The 16,522-nt window shown below is 45.4% G+C and overlaps 1 protein-coding gene across 4 annotated transcripts in view; it reads left to right on the top strand.

Annotated features, from left to right (window-relative positions):
- Positions 1-16,522, top strand: part of KIRREL3 (kirre like nephrin family adhesion molecule 3) — a 368,214-nt gene that overhangs the window by 257,120 nt on the left and 94,572 nt on the right. For all 4 annotated transcript variants that reach the window (XM_053996902.1, XM_053996900.1, XM_053996903.1 and 1 more), the window contains 2 exons: positions 5,184-5,333; positions 8,840-8,989. In XM_053996902.1, coding sequence (XP_053852877.1) covers positions 5,184-5,333; positions 8,840-8,989 — 300 coding nt within the window. The remainder of the gene's footprint in view (positions 1-5,183; positions 5,334-8,839; positions 8,990-16,522) is intronic.

Here is a 16,522-nt window from a genome sequence, read left to right as displayed (position 1 = left end):
GGTGCCTTCCTCTGTTTTCTGGGTTATTAAACAGGATTTTTGGGCCTTCTCACCATCCGTGGGTGTTGAGACATCTGAAAAGCAATGCCCTGGCACTGGCAGTGTTATTTCTCTTGGAAGTCACAAACAGAGAAGAGTCTCTCAGCCTTTGTTTGAAAGAACAAGGTGACATTACAGAGAAACACTGAGAAACAGGAGCCACAGGTGCAAAATCCATTAAGGACATATAAAGAGTTCTAAAGTGGTTCTCTCTTTTTCCCTCTTTTTTTCTTCCTTTAGCTTCTATGGTACACTTGTGACTTCACAAAGATCCTGCCTGGGGTTTTTGAAGGCAGGATTAGTGTTCTTGCCTGCTTGCTCTTCACCGTGGTGCCTTTATTGTCCCCTTTTGTTCCTGCCCTTTGGGATTTCAGTGGCTGCAGAAGTGCCCCCCATGAGAGAGACTCCTTGAGGAAGGCAGGAGCTCAGGGGCCAGCAAGGGGATCCTGCTGGTGCCTGGCAGCTCCTCAGGGAGAGGGGCAAAGCAGGAGGACGTGGGAAGGCTCTGGGATCAAGAGCTCCTCTGGTCACAGCAGGTGACCAGTGGTGACAGCGCACTTCCAGCTGCAGGGCAGCTCCAGAGTGCAGCTGGGACACTGGGCTTGTGCTGGACCCTGGCCAATGGCATCGTTAGCATCTCATTTCCATATCTGTTTGCTTTTAAAACAAAACCAAAAAATTCAACAAGGAATTCAGAGCCCCGAGCTTTGCTTCTGCTCAGAGCATCTCTGTGCTGGATGAACAAATCCTCACATGGACACTCTCAGGGGCAGAGTCAGTGCCCAGTGACTCCCTGTGAAGTTCCCAGGAAGCCAAGCATCAACTGAGTCATTTCTTTGAAAATATTCCAAGTCTTTACACTTGAGGGAAGATGGGATGTGGAAGTAAAACAGGACTACACTTGGGCTGGGGGCACATGGGCATGTTGTTGCATCTCCCTGCTTTGCTAAGCAGCACTTCCCAAATCCAGATTTGGGGATGTTTTGTGCAGGAGGTGACAAGGAGATGGGTGATGAGGGTGCCATGGCTGGACTCTTGGTTGGGCTCATGTGGTGAGCTGTATCTGCCTCTGGGTTCTCAGCACAGGATGGACCTGGAGCTGCTGGAGCAAATCCAGAGAGACCATGGAGCTGCTCCAGGGCTGGAGCCCCTCAGCTCTGGAGCCAGGCTGGGAGAGCTGGGGGTGCTCACCTGGAGAGGAGAAGGCTCCAGGGAGAGCTCAGAGCCTCTTGCAGGGCCTGAAGGGGCTCCAGGAGAGCTGGAGAGGGACTGGGGACAAGGGATGGAGGGACAGGACACAGGGAATGGCTCCCACTGCCAGAGGGCAGGGATGGATGGGATCTTGGGAAGGAATTGTTCCCTGGGAGGGTGGGCAGGCCCTGGCACAGGGTGCCCAGAGCAGCTGTGGCTGCCCCTGGATCCCTGGCAGTGCCCAAGGCCAGGCTGGATGGGGCTCGGAGCATTTTGGGACAGTGGGAGAATGTCCCTGCCCACAGCAGGGGATGGAACTGGATGAGTTTTTAAGCTCCCTTCCAACGCAAACAATTCCATGATTCTGTGATGAACTCCTGGCCTGCAGAGATTTGGATTAACCAGTATTTTTTGCTGAAACTGTATAGTGGGAGGGGAGAAACTGGGAAGCTCCTGCTTGCCCAACAGGTTGGAGTCAAATCTCCTGCTTTGAAACCAAAGCATCATTTTGTAATTCCGTTTTAAACATTCCTGGAAAAATACCCAACTGACATCTTTCAGCCCATTTTCTTGTAGCTGAAAACGCTCAGCCTGCATCTGTAAATCACCCTCTCCCAATCTCCCCATTTTCAGTTATTTTCTGTCAAGTATCTTATCTCCCTTAAAACTTTCTGCAAATTACTTGTTCCTTTGACATTAAGACATAAGCTGTAACGTGGACAGGCCTCTGATCTTCCAAACCCAGTTAAACCCAGTAATCAGACTTTAAGCTGATTTGAAAGTGAGTTGAGCTCTGTCTTCAGTACTTTTTTCTTTTTTTTTTTATCTGAGATTTAGGGAGAGATGATCCTGCTGTGGAGCAGGGACTGGGCCAGGTAATGCTCTTAAGGTCCTTACACCCATCTTTCCTCTCCTGTGACTGAGTCTGAGCTGTTTGTAGCTGAAATGGAGCCTTGGATGAATAAAAAATGGCTTTAAGTGACAATTCTTCACACTGAACAAACACAGGGAAGGAAAATATAGGAGAAATATGCCATGTTTCTGCTCTGATTTTCCATGGCCATCAGCTCATCTTTAAAACACATCAAGAAGTAAGAGAAAAAGGAAAAATAAAACATAAAAAGAGCTTCATTTCCAGCAGCAATTACAAAATGAAGCCTGTGCTTAATGGGCATTTGCAGAGGGCACAGACACCACTTTGTGCCTCTGCGTTCTCATTAGGGCTCGTGCAGCTCCCAGCTGACAACCTGATAATTCTCACTGATAAAACAAATCTTTTTGGGTTATTGCTGCCTTCCTGTGCTGTCCCTGCTCGCCCAGCTCTGCCTGGAGAATTGTCAGGATTACAGAGTGAGCTGTGAAAACCCAGTTAGTGGGTGGAAAGTATATATTAAAATAAAACAACAAAACAACAAAGCAAAACACCCACTTTTTCTGCTTTCTGAGTTTTCTCTCTCATCCCACTTTTCCCTGCTATCCTAGGAGTGCTTCTCCTTTATGAATCCAAAAAGAAAAAATACAGAGCTGACTCATATCCCCTTTGAAATCAAATATTTAAATCTTAACTCAGCACAAGGGTTTGTGTCAGAGGCCACCATGAGTGCCTCCCAGCAGGAAAAGTGGGAATCTCCTCTGGAATTAACCTGCCCTGTTGTGCAGGCAGCACCATGCCAAGAGCCACCACTGTGATCTTTTGGAGTATCTGAGGTGAAAATCAGAGTTCCTTGGAGATATGTGGGTGCTGGGAGACCTGGAATATCTGAAATTCCTGGGAATAAGGTGCCCAAGGTGCTCCTGGAGATCTGCAAAAAAATTTCAGCTGGGCTTTTTACCTTCCTGTAATGTAAAGCATCTGGAATTTTGAAAGGACAGCTCTGCTTTTCCCTGTGCTCCTTTAGGTGGCTAAGAGTGAGCTGAAGCTATAATAAATTAAATTGAAATATAAGCACTCTTGTGGGGGCACACGTTGGTTCAACAGCGTGAGCTGGAAAATGATGGAGCTTTGGAGCCTTGCCCTGTAGGAAAGGCCCTGCAGCTCATCTGGAAACAAGTTCAGATGCAAGAACTTGTGTCACACTTAACCTTGGTTCTGGATTAATCATCAGTCAATGATTAAATGGAGTTGGTGTAAATTAGGATTGAATTGATTTGGGGTGGATCACATGGACACTGTCCTGCTTTGACAAATTGGTTTTAAAGAGGAATTTTTCCTTCAGCCCAGTCCCCTTCCACGGAGTGAACAGACACTCAGTGGAGGGCACAGGCTCTGAACTCCTGCCTCATGCAGGGCCATAATTCCTACCCAGAGAGGCTCCTGGTCTTACAAACCCCACAGGTAACTCAGTGAGGGGCAATTCAGTGTGGTTCTGCCTTTCCCCCAACACCTCCCTTTCCCAGATCATCTCCTGAATCCAGAATCAGAGCAAGACTAAGTGGAGGCAGAGCAATTGAGATGCTCTACAACCAACTCACACAAAACACTGTACTCACAGGAGCTCAGATATCAGCAGATCTGCCTGGAATGGCCCCACATTTAGGATCTTCCAGCTTCAGACTGTGGCTCTGGGGTTGTCCCATGCAGTCATTATGGGAAAAAAAAAAAAAAAAAAAAAAAAAAAAAAAAAAAAAAAAAAAAAAAGCAGGATTTAACACTTTGAATCCCTGGAACATTTTGAATCCCTGGAACATCCAAGGCCAGGTTGGATGGGGCTTGGAGCACCCTGGGATAGTGGAAGGTGTCCCTGCCCATGGCAGGAGAGGGAATGAGATGGTCTTTAAGATCCCTCCTAACCCAAACCATTCTGGGATTCTCTGAATAATTTTCAATCATGGCAAAGCCGAGGGAGAGTGAAAATAAAACTTAATGCTGAGTAAACTCTGCTGTGGAAGAGGTTAGAGTGACTGGAGTGCTTCCCATGGAGACTGAGGAGTGCCATGTCACACCTGCGGTGTGAGACATCCCACCATGGCAGGAGATGACCCGGGGCTGGGATTTGTTATTGCAGCATTGCGGGTAGGGAAGGGTGAGGAGAGAGATTTGCGAGTTTGACAATGCAGCTTTGGAGAAAGGCAGTGCTGAGGCAGAGCTGGGCCTTCCCTTCTGCTCCAGATGTGTGGGAAGCTCCCAGCAAATGCCAGGAGGTTACACCTGGAGAGAGAGCAGTTGGTTGTTTCCCTGCATTTTTTATAGCAGGTTGTTTCCTTGCACATCCTGATTTCAGGGAGCACATGAGGTGGGAGCAAGGCTCAGAAGTAGAGGGTCAACATCCTCTTTTATTATGTGTAATATAAAATATTGCTGCTGCTGAACATCCTGCTGCTTCTCTGTCTGTGATCGTTGTGGCTGAAACACTACCACCACAATTTGGAATAAAACAGTTACAAGAAATGCTGGTGCCTCTTGGTTGGAGCTTTTTTTCCCCCCAGGGAGCAAAAATATTGCAAATATTCGTCTGTCACAAAGTGCTGTGTCCACCTCTGGGTCCTCAGCACAAGAAATACGTGGAGCTTCTGGAATGAGTCCAGAGGAGACCACAGAGATGCTCCAGGGCTGGAGGCCCTCTGCTCTGGAGTCAGGCTGGGAGAGATGGGGGTGTTCACCTGGAGGAGGATCCAGGGAGAGCTCAGAGCCCCCAGTGCCTAAAGGGGCTCCAGGAGAGCTGGAGAGGGACTGGGGACAAGGGGGAATGGCTTCCCACTAGGGTTGATGGGATATTGGGAAGGAATTCTTCCCTGTGAACGGGATGAGCTTTAAGGTCCCTTCCAACCCTTTCTATCATTCTATGGGGCAATCACGTAATTAAGCAAACACATCATTAAGAGCTGCAGAGATCCGTCTCCCATTTGTGCTGTGCCAGGAGCATCCTGGACTGTTGCATGTCAAGGAAGAGCATCGTGTTGGAAAGCACGGGAGAGCTGACAGCGTCCTGTTCCTCTCTTGTTCCCCGGTGCAGGCCAGGCGTCCTCGTTCACGCAGCAGCCCCAGGACCAGGTGGTGATCGCGGGGCAGCCGGTGACGCTGCTCTGCGCCATCCCCGAGTACAATGGCATCGTGCTCTGGATCAAGGACGGGCTGGCCCTCGGGGTCGGACGGGACCTCTCAAGTAAGTCAGGGCACCTGGGAGAAACGTGCTTGATAAGAATTTTAAACACTAACCCCCATGAAAACACTGCATTTAACCTAAAAACGTAAAAAAACCCTCTAAAAAGTAAATCAGGACACCACCTGTGAGAACCCTGGTTGCTAACGATTTTAAACTGTCTGTACTGGCAAACACTAACCCCTCAAGAAAAGACTACACTTAACCTAAAACCATAAAAAAACCTTCCAAAACTAAATAATAAAATGAAAATTATGAGTGTATAGTTTAAATCAAAGTGTATAATATCGTGTAATAAAAAACTTAAAATTTTAAATTTAGAAATATTACTATATTCTATATACAACATTTTATATATACATATAAATATACATAATATAATATAATATAATATAATATAATATAATATAATATAATATTTATATATAATAAATATCTATAATATATCATAGTAATATATATTATATAATATATAATAAATATATATTATATAAAATATATAAAAGACATATTATATATATTTATTTTATTATATACAATATTATATCTATATAATTTTTATATAGACATAACAAAATAAAAGTTTTAAAACAAAAACAAATCCTTCTTCTTCACCTTCTTCTTCACCTTCTTCTTCATACGTTTAAATAATATTATATAATTAAATAAAAAATTAAATAAAAATAAAATAAAATATAAATTTAAAATAAATATAAATAAAATAATAAATAAAATTAACAATAAGAAATATAAATAAAATAAATCATAAATTTGAATAAAGATTAAATTTATAATTATAAATTATAAATTAAAATTAAAATCAAACAAGTCACAAATAATTAGTTATTAAGTTAAAAATAAAAATAATTTAAGTATCCTTTCTTAATTAGACAATTTATCCTTAAAAAAAACCTTATAAAAAATACAACTCCATTTTTAAATTATTAAAATAAAATAGTATAAAACTCACCATTTATAAAACTGTAATATAAATAAAAACTAATAAACATCTAAATCCAAACAAAAAATACCATCTCACACATTTAATCCCAACCTTAGCAACGAAAAAAAAAAAAAAAATCCACAACCACCCTCCATAAACAAGGAAAGCAGGAGCTCTCCTTGCCTAGTGTTTATTTGGGGAATAATATTTTCATTTCAACTCCAACACCTTCCAGTCCACCCAGGTTTTTGGTTTATTCCAGATGCTTGGTTTATAAATTTTTATATAAATTTATAAATTTATTTTTTAAAATTTATATATAAATTTTTATATAAATTTATATATACGTTTTTATATAAATTTTTGGGGGGTTTATTCCAGATGCTTGATTTATAAATTTTTATATACATTTATAAATTAATTTTAAAACTATATAATTTTTATATAAATATATATATAAATTTGGGGGGGTTTATTCCACATGCTTGGACTAAACCAAACTCTGGTTCACTGACACAAAACTGTTGGCTCCCACAGATGTCACCTGACCCTTTGGAAAGGCCTGGTTTGATTTCCTTGGAAATTAATGTCACCTTTCCAAAATGTGGCATGAAATGTTTTATAAATATTGGAAGTGCCTGTTTTGATATTCTCAAAAATGAAAAGAACCGTAGAATACCCTGAATTTGAGGGGACTCACAAGCCTCTGTTTGCTTTGGACAATGTTTGTGGCTTCCTCAAGCTTTGGTTTTGGCAAATTATACTTTGGTGACCAAATTGCTCAGAACTCCCATTCCTTAATCCCACATCCACACTGATTGAGGGTGAATTGCAGCTGATGTAGACGGGTGCAATACTGGGAGAGTTAACAGTTTATTCTGCATATTTCACTGGAAAACACTAATTTGGAACTGAAATATTTCACGTGAATAAGAAGAGGGTTTGCTGGAAACAGCCTGGGAGGACATGGAGCCCTTCAGGAGCTGCAGTGTCCCCCAGGCTCTGCAGAGTTCGTACACGTGTGACACCGCTCAGCTCCTGGTGACCTGAGAGAATTTTCCCCAAGGCAAGAAGCAGCACTGAAAAACCAGGGGAGGCTCCATGCTTTTTGGTCTCCAGGGACCCTGCTCTTCCCTAAAGTGCAGTGCCTGCTTCTTCTTTCCCCCTATTTTTTTTATTAATACATATAATTGCTCATTTACAGCTGTGCCCGAGTGAGCAGCCCCATCTTCACCTGTTTTTCAAAGCTCTGAGCCACAATTTTTGCATTTATTAGAGAGCTGAGCTTCCCATGCAAGACCTTGCAACAAGACTGAGTAACAAGAGCTCCAGTGAAGGAGGGAGCTGATGTGAATGACTTCCACAATTAACAGAGCCGAGGCTGCTGGAAGCCACAGGAGCTGCCAGCTCGCGTGATACCAGCTCAGCCAGTGTCTAATTAGCACAATACAAACAAACCCATCATTTGTACTTCTCATGGTTCAGGAGAGCAAATCCTGCTGTTGATAACTCGAGAAACAACAGAAGCACAAATGTGTGCCAGAGCTGTGTTACACAGGGCATTGGGCACAGGAGGACACAGGGGTGGCACCTTTCCTCTCGTGTGTCCATCCTGTGTGTCCAGCCAGGCTGACCAGGGCTGCTGGTGCCCCCAGACCCCTGCCCAAGCTTTACACACAGCTAATCATGGTTGTATTCCAGGGTGTCACCTCAGCTGACTTCAGGAGCTGAGGATGTTCCATGACAGGTTGCAGAGGAGCAGGAGGCGGTGGGTTTCCTGGTGGAAGGGCTCACCCCTTTTTCTTGCCCAGGGAGGTTGTGAATGCTCCAGCCCTGGAAGGGTTCAAAGCCAGGTTGGAGAAGGCCTTGAACAACCTGATCTAGTGGAAGGTGTCCCTACCCACGGCAGGGGGACTTGGGTCCCAATGATCTTTAAGGTCAAAACCAAACCTTCCAACACTTAACATTCTATGATTCCTTGGGATTTCAGTTAATGCTCCTTCATCAGCACTTCTTTTTTGAACCTGTAGAGCAAAATGTGCAGTCTCTTTCCTGAATTTGGCAGGTTCTTTCTCTCTTTCTCTTTGGGCTGGCTGCCAAGGAGGGGAGGAAGCTGCCTGGATCCTGGGAATTGCTGTGGGGTGCTGGGGCTCTGGACCCATGCTCTGCTCTCCTCAATCCTGGGCTCGTGGCTCCAGCTTGTTGCAGCATATGTTGCAGTTAAGACAGCCACAATACACAGAATATCATCTTAGCATTTCAGAAAGCTTCAACCCAGACAGAGTAACACCACACCACTTCAGAAGGCCTCAAGCATCTGCCCTTCTTGTTCTTTAGCCCAGCCTTTTACACCCCTCATGTTCATGCCTCACACCTGTGTGCCCTCTGTTCCCTGTGTGGTTGCTCAGCACACCTGGGCACTCCATGGCTCATTGCTGTCAGTGCTGCTCACCTGCTTCTCACAGCTGCACCCACTGGGGATGAGGCTGGGCCACAGCCCCACTCCCAACCACCACAAACCGTGCCTGCACCAGCTTCCTCCTGACCCGTGCTTTGCCTCCGGCAGGTTACCCGCGCTATCTGGTCGTAGGAGACCATCTGTCGGGTCAGCACCACCTGAAAATCCTGCGAGCTGACCTCCAGGATGACGCCGTGTACGAGTGCCAGGCCATCCAAGCCGCCATCCGATCCAGACCTGCCCGGCTGACTGTCCTCGGTGAGTCCCGGCTCCTCACACCCTCAGCGTGTTCCGTGGGGGTTTCAGAGCCCTCATGGTCACACTGAGTAGCTTTTGACAAAATGTTTTTCTGCTGGATCAAGAGGGCTGGGAATGAATCCATGGAGAGCAGTGGGGGAGCAGCTCAGTCCTGAGAACAGGATCAAAGGAAGCTGCCTGGGGAGTGAAGCAGCTCTGGGGTGGAGTATGACAGTTCTAGGAGTAACACAGCCACCAAGTGTTTGGCACTTCAGCTTTATGGATTTATGCCCCAATTCAAGAGAGTCTGTCCATAAATTTAAGGATATGAAGAGTGCCAGTGTCATCACTTATGTGTTACCCTGTCTACAGGACTGGGATGACTCCACCTTCTGGTTTCATACTATGCAGTATTTTTAAACTATATACACACTAATATTTTATCACCCTGCGTTTCTCACTAATTCATCTTTCCCATGAGCAGCACAGGAGGATATTGCCTGGGATTGCAAACTGGAAGTGGCTCCCAAAATCATGTAGAGGACCTTTTTTTGTGGGAGGTGGGAGGGCTTTGTTGGCCATCTGGCAGAGCGGGAGGGAGGCTCTCCCCACAGGAGTGCTGGGAAAAGGCAGGCACGTCAGCGAGGCTTCCCGGCATGGACGTGGCTTCAGAGAAGTTAATGAAAATGGTATTTTTCATGAACAGCTTGGACAAAACCCAGTCTCTATTGCTGCTCCCAGATTCATCCTGATTATTCAACCCTCAAAGTGAAACCATTTCCATATTTAAGTTTGTTTAAATTGAAGATTGGATTTCTTTTTTCCTTGTTGTTTTTATTCCTGGTTAGTTTCTAGGGAGAAAAAAAAAACCCACATTTTAAAAATATCCAAATCAAGAATTTCTGTGCTTTTAGTCAGATCAACACTGATTAGTTTTAAGCAGCCAAAAGAAGTGAATTAAGATACCAGCTGTGGTTGAAGGTGCACCTCACTAGAGTCTGCACTACGAAAATTAGTTCAAATTCCTAGTTTGCAATTTCCCCTGCATTTGTTTTCCTCCCTCCACAACCCTACAATGTTCCCTACTCCCAAACTTTCACAGCTGCCATCCCTTCCTTCCCTGACCCTGACAATAATGATGATTTTCCTTTGATTCCTCCTTCTTCTCAATCAACCCTTGGCAGCAGCTCAGAGCTCTGACACGTACCCATATATGAAATAATCCTGGAAATGAATGGGAAAGGGGAACGTTGTCTTGCTCACCGACAACCCCTCCTTCGCCTGGGCTCCCTCCTTCTGTTGTGAAAGCAGAATACATTGTGGGAGCCAGACAAAAGAAATAATGTTATTTAATTAGAGCTAAAGATTTCAGAACTAATTTAGTCCCAGGGCGTACGTCAGAGCTGCTGCGAAGCGTTGATTGAGCAGAGAGATGTTTTTATGGATCAAAAGGAAATCGTTATTATCTTTGGGGTTATGGAATGTGTTGAATAGATGGTAGTTAATGTTTATGTGGATATACATGGTAGTTGCTAATTGGTACATTTACCTAAGATGTTCAGCAACTTATATTTGCAGAGTGTTTTCCTTTTAAGAAAATTAAAGTTACAGCATGTTCAATTTAGGCCAAATCGATGAGCCAGGGTGGGTTTGGAACTGACTGGTAGCTCATCTTTAACTTTAGGGGTATTTATGCAGATGTTCTGAGGGGGGAAAAGTGGTCACAGCCCCGAGGCTGACAGAGCTCCAGGAGCATTTGCACAACGCTCCCAGGGATGCACAGGGTGGGATTGTTGGGGTGTCTGTGCAGGGCCTGGAGTTGGACTGGATGATCCTGTGGGTCCCTTCCAGCTCAGGAAATTGTGCGATTCTATGACATTTCTGGCTGGGTGGGGAGGTAGGAGTGATGATCCCGCCTTTGCAGGGGATTGGTGGCCAGCAGCTCACACTGCTCCTTTGGGATGGGGTGTCCTGTGCTGGCAGCAAGGGCAGGGCTGCTGTGGGATCTGTGCTCTGTGTTTTAGCCACACAGTTCTGTCCTCTGAGGGGACAGAAGTGGCACATGAAGAGTAGAAGCCTTAAGCCCCCATGTTTCTGACAGCTGGGGACAATGTGCAGCCTGTCAGGCTGAACTCACCGCATGACAGGGGGGTAACACATGTCTGTGAAGGGGGAGAGACATTTCTGATGCTTCCAGATGTGCAGCACCACCAGCTGTGCAGACATGTCTGCTCTTAGCATGCAGTGTGTGAGCCTGCTGTAGTTGTGAGCTAAGCAGCTGTGTCTGGAGGGAGCTGGATCTCCCAGATTTCATCTCCCTGGCTTGGGAAGGGATGTGCCAGGCTGTCTGAGCTGCTCACAGGAAGATGCCTGGGGGGCATTCCTTCATCCCAGTCTGCCCAGCTTCACTGAGGCTGCAGACTTCCCCTGGCCAGAGAGGATCCCTGAGACATCCCTGGAGCTGGGTGCAAACCATGCAGCTGTGTGGATATTCTCAGCTCAGTCAGAGAGAAAGAGAAAGGTTTTCTAACCAGGCAAGAGCCTGGGAAGCAGTTGGGAAAGAATGTAAATAATTCTCTAATCTATCTTGTTGTTCACATTGTTTATAAATATGTTCTGCCAGTGTGCATTATTCACTGCTCATCAATGGTGTGAGATGTTTTTACTCTAAGACCAATGAAATTAATCCGCACGATGTTCTCTAAATATAGAGCGGTGCATTTGAAATAAATCTGAGTTCATTCTCTTTGCCTTCTAACTTGGAGTCTTTCGTTCCCGTCCTGCTCAACGGTGACACAGCTGGTTTCTCAGTGACTCAAGGGCTCTTCAGCCAGATGGGTGTTAGAGGCAGTTCTGGGGAACTCTAGCCTACTTTATCACCCCCAGCTTTGTCTCTGGAAAAATAACCCTACCTGGTTTTTTGTATGGGTTGGTGCCGCCTTGTCTGTCCTTGCCAGATTTTCCACTTCCTCGGTATCAAGAAATCCCCTAATGCCTCCAGATTCAGGCTTCAACTGCTGTCATTCATGTCTGACAACAGCTTTATGGGGCTGATGCCTCCTACTTCCCTGCTCAGATGCAGAGCTACACCATATTTTAATTAAATATTTAAGGTTTTGTCACATTGTTTTCAAATCTACATGGTTAAATGTAGTGGAACGGATCATTCCGTAGCCTTGGAAGTCCAAATACTCAAACAGACGAGCCTATTACTGTCATCAGCATTGGGAAAATCTTTTCTTTGTGGAGTTCCAAGGACAAATATTGCTGGGAAATGTTGTTAATGCATCCCAAAGCTGGAGGGTTCCCCTTCTCCAGGTCTCCCTTACCTTCCCTCCTAACATTGCCCAAACTCTCTGAGGAAGGAATCACTGCTCAATCTCCTCAGGATATCTGCCTCAAGCAGGGAAGGTTGATAAATCTGATGGGATGGGATTTGGGACATATGGAGGCATCCAGATTTTCTGCAAGCAAAGGATGTCAAGGCAGTTTGGCAGGGGAGCCCAAGCCAGGCAGGCTCTGGGAAGCCACTGGAGGGCTATTTGCTACCTGGTATATCTCTAAATGGCAGGGCTGCTTAATTTATGATCTATTTAACTAAGCCAGGATATTAATTAAATAAAGTAAGAGCCTGATTAGGACTTGGAGAAATTTAAAAATAAAATCAGGCAGCAATCGAGCGAAATTGCAAAGCAAACACTTTGGCTGTAACCACTGGAGAGTTCCCTCCAGTCTTCCATCAAAGCTCAGAGCAGGGAGGGCAAATGCAAGAGATTATATTGCCAACAGATGTGTGTTGTTAAAATATGCATCTGCCAGCCATGTAGCTTCAGGAGCCAGAGGGCTCGCTCGTGGATCCTTCTGCACTCGCGGGACCATGGAGGAATTTGAGGCCCCAGCAGCCGAGCTGGGATTTGCAGACACGTTAATTAGTGTTGAGTTCCCAGATCTCGGAGGCAGCCAAGCGAGGAGAAACTTTGAAGAGAGCGTTGGTTTCCCTGGAAGGGAGCAGGGAGGGAGAGGGGAACCCTGGCTCACGGTGCCAACGTGGCCGTGGCACAGTGACACCTGAGCCTGCAGTGACATCTTGGCCTACAGTGACACCTCGGTTTGCAGTGACACCTCGGTTTGCGGTGACACCTGGGCCTGCGGTGACACCTGGGCCTGCGGTGACACCTCGGTTTGCAGTGACACCTGGGCCTGCGGTGACACCTCGGTTTGCGGTGACACCTGGGCCTGCGGTGACACCTGGGCCTGCGGTGACACCTCGGTTTGCGGTGACACCTGGGCCTGCGGTGACACCTCGGTTTGCGGTGACACATGGGCCTGTGGTGACACCTGGGCCTGCGGTGACACCTGGGCCTGCGGTGACATCTCGGCCTACAGTGACACCTGGGCATACGGTGACACCTAGGCCTGTGGTTGTAGCAATGTATCTGACCAACTTAGGCCACATTGTGCACCAGCCAAGCCACTTGTAGTTATTCTTATCAGAGCCCTCTGGAATTCATGAAGGTTACTAAGACATAAACTGGGCTGAATTAAGAAAGAAGAAGCTGAGAAACAGAATTTCAAGACCACAAGAACTCGATAAAGGAGGGTGGTGAACCACCTGGACTGTAACCAATCACATACTCTGACAAGTGTGTGCAGAACACGTGGACAAGCTAGAGGCAAAAATCAAGCGATGCATGATCAGCGTGTGCAGTAGGGTATTTATACACTTAGAATGTATAAATAAGTGCCTAATGTAAAGGGCTTCTGTTTAATCATACTGGTTAGTTGTCCAGGAGTCCTGATTCTCCTGCATGCAGTGGCACCTCAGCCTACCACTTTTGTGCCAAGAATGACACAAGAACAGATGAGAAACGCAGCGTAATAAGGAAGAAAAGAAGGCTTTAAATGGAAAGGAAATTTCGGTTTAAATAGACTGATATGATACATTCTATTTGATTGGTTAGTTAATAAAAACATCTTTCTTACACACTGTCTTTGAGAGGAACAGAAAAGTAAGGTGTAAAAACATCACCTGCAGATTGTTTAGACTAACAAGTTATGATATTCCTACAACTCCCTAAAAATTCTCACAAGCTACTGTGAGAAACGATTGCCATTTCTCTCTCCCTGACTAGGCTGGCATCCACACTCAGCCTGTGGTGACCAGGGCTGGCAGGACCCACTATGCCCGGAGGATAGAACAACTAGGATAATGAAGCAGATGGATGACGAGGTGTTGGGGAACTGGATGGCTCCTCCCTCCATGGCACCTTGGCAGGAGCATGCCAAGGCTGTCCTGGTCTGTCCTCCCGAGCAGGAGATATGGCACCTCCAGCCCAGTGATGCCTTGTGAAGGCTGCCCTAGAACAGAGACTGGACAGAGCTAAATTTATTAGGAGGCTTCAATAGATCCATCTTGTGCAGCACAAGAGCCCAGCCAGGGCCGCACCCAAGATGAACCAAAATGGTCCCAAAATGCACAAACGCTCACGGGGTCTCTCACTTTAATAAGTTCTGCTCCATTTGCATATTGGAGTTCATTGCCCAATTAGGTTATGAAGTTCCATTCTTCTTGTTTTTCTCTCTTCAGCCCACGTTTTTTGTGCTCTTGGGCCTGAGATTTGGATCATTTGTCCTTGGTCCCCAGCTGGAGAAGGAATTGTTTTCTCTCCCTACTCTGTGCAGAGGGCTCACCATCCCATAGTATGGAGCTCAGACCCACACACTAAAGCAGCACAGCATCTGAAAAATAGAAAAGCTAAAACCTGAGGCATCACCAGCCACGTACCTCGGGCTGTCCCAGGAAGCTCCCAGGCAGCACTTGCTTGGCACAGGGAAAATGTTGGTCCCAGAGGTGCCAGTGGGAAATTGGCCACAAGCAGGAAAAGGCAATATGAGGGTGTGAGGGGGGAGGCAAGGGAGCTACTTCCAGAGACTTAAGGTGAATAATTGATAGGCAATTAACTTGTACCTTCACCTTTTATAGTCTAATTCCCTCTCTCCTCCCCTCTACGGCCTCTTCTAATATTAACTCTGTCTTCACGTGTGTCCCATTAGGAATAAAGCTTTCTTAAATCAACATTAATTATTTAACTCTAAAGATTAAGTTAATTTGAAGTGAGAGCTCCTGACTCTCTTACAATGGCACAAGGCAGGGACAGGAGGAGGGTCACTGGGGTGTCAACTGCATCCACATTCAATCACAGCCATTTTCTTATTTTTATTTTATTTTTCATTTTATTCCAATCCTCTTTCTTGCCAAGTCTTTCCAGTCCTCCCCTGCAGAGCAGAGTAAGCATTTCCATTACCAGAACAATGCTTGGCTGCTTGAGACATCTGCATTTCCCAGCTTTCAAGCACTTCAGTGGAGTTTGATCAGGAAATAAAGAGGTTATGTCCTGGGTAAAGGCCCTTTCTCAACATTTGTTTGTAATGCTGAGCTGCAAGAAGAAAATGCGAGGAGGAAATGTTTCAAATCCAGAAACAGTTCAGCTTGGAACCCTTTTTCCACACTTTTTAATAGAATTCAATTCTCTGAATGCAAAATTCAGAGCATGTAGAGCTGGGATGTCAATTCAGAAAAAAAAAAAATTAAAAAAAAAAAAAAAAAACCAAACAAAAAAAAACAACCCACAAGTGATGAAAATGTGATCATTTTCTTCCAGACAGTCTCTTCTCCTTGAACAACTTTGGGTCTTCACAAAGCTGCATTTTCTGCTGGGAATATTTTCAGTGGCAAAACAGCAAGTGGCTCTACTGGGAATGAAACAGAAACATCAAACAATCGAGCGCAAATCCCAAATAACCTAAATATTTGATGTCATGTCTGAGCAGCTTAAGTTTTACAGCTCTCTGAGCCAGCTCCTTTTGATAGCAGAGGGTGGCCGGGTTTCCTTGCTCACGTCCCTGTGTGGCTCTGGTGTGGGAAGGCATCTCCGTGAGATTGACCATTCCAGGCAAACCCAGGGGCTCAGAGGTGAAAGGCAGTCGCTGCCTCGAGCAGTCTAGAGCTGGAAAACAGACCACAGAGAGGGACTGTGGGCTAAAAAAACTGGGTCTTGCGATCTCCCTAGGTTGCTTTCACTCTTGGAATAAATCACATGAGACTCCGTTTTCTTCACGGTGGAAAAAGCCCCGACTTTATCCACGTGTCGTGTGTTGACAAGGAAGTGAGTTTTCTTGGGAAGTTATAGCCAAACCAATCAGTGGTCAGATTTGAATATTTTCATGGGTGCACTGGCACTGCTCCAGCACCAACCCATGGCACCATATAACTCGTTTTTATACAGTTTTACAGACCTCGTGTGTGGCTCCAGTTGGTCAGTAGCTTTCTTGCCAATTACTTTATTGGTTAGTAAAAGGGATTTTACTTGTCTATCAAATCTCTCTACTCTCAATTGGTTACATATTTTCTTCACTGGTTTTCATGGGATAGGTTTAATATTTATGCAGGTGCTGGTTGTTTTTCAGCCAGGAATAGATTGTTACGATAAGGAACTGCTCACACCAGGATTGCTCTCACATGGGAACTTGCAAAGTGCTAGCTTGACAAGGCCA

This window comes from Vidua macroura, chromosome 22 (genome assembly GCF_024509145.1).
Source record: "Vidua macroura isolate BioBank_ID:100142 chromosome 22, ASM2450914v1, whole genome shotgun sequence".
Classification (NCBI taxonomy): domain Eukaryota; kingdom Metazoa; phylum Chordata; class Aves; order Passeriformes; family Viduidae; genus Vidua; species Vidua macroura.
This window is presented reverse-complemented; position numbering and strand designations above follow the sequence as displayed.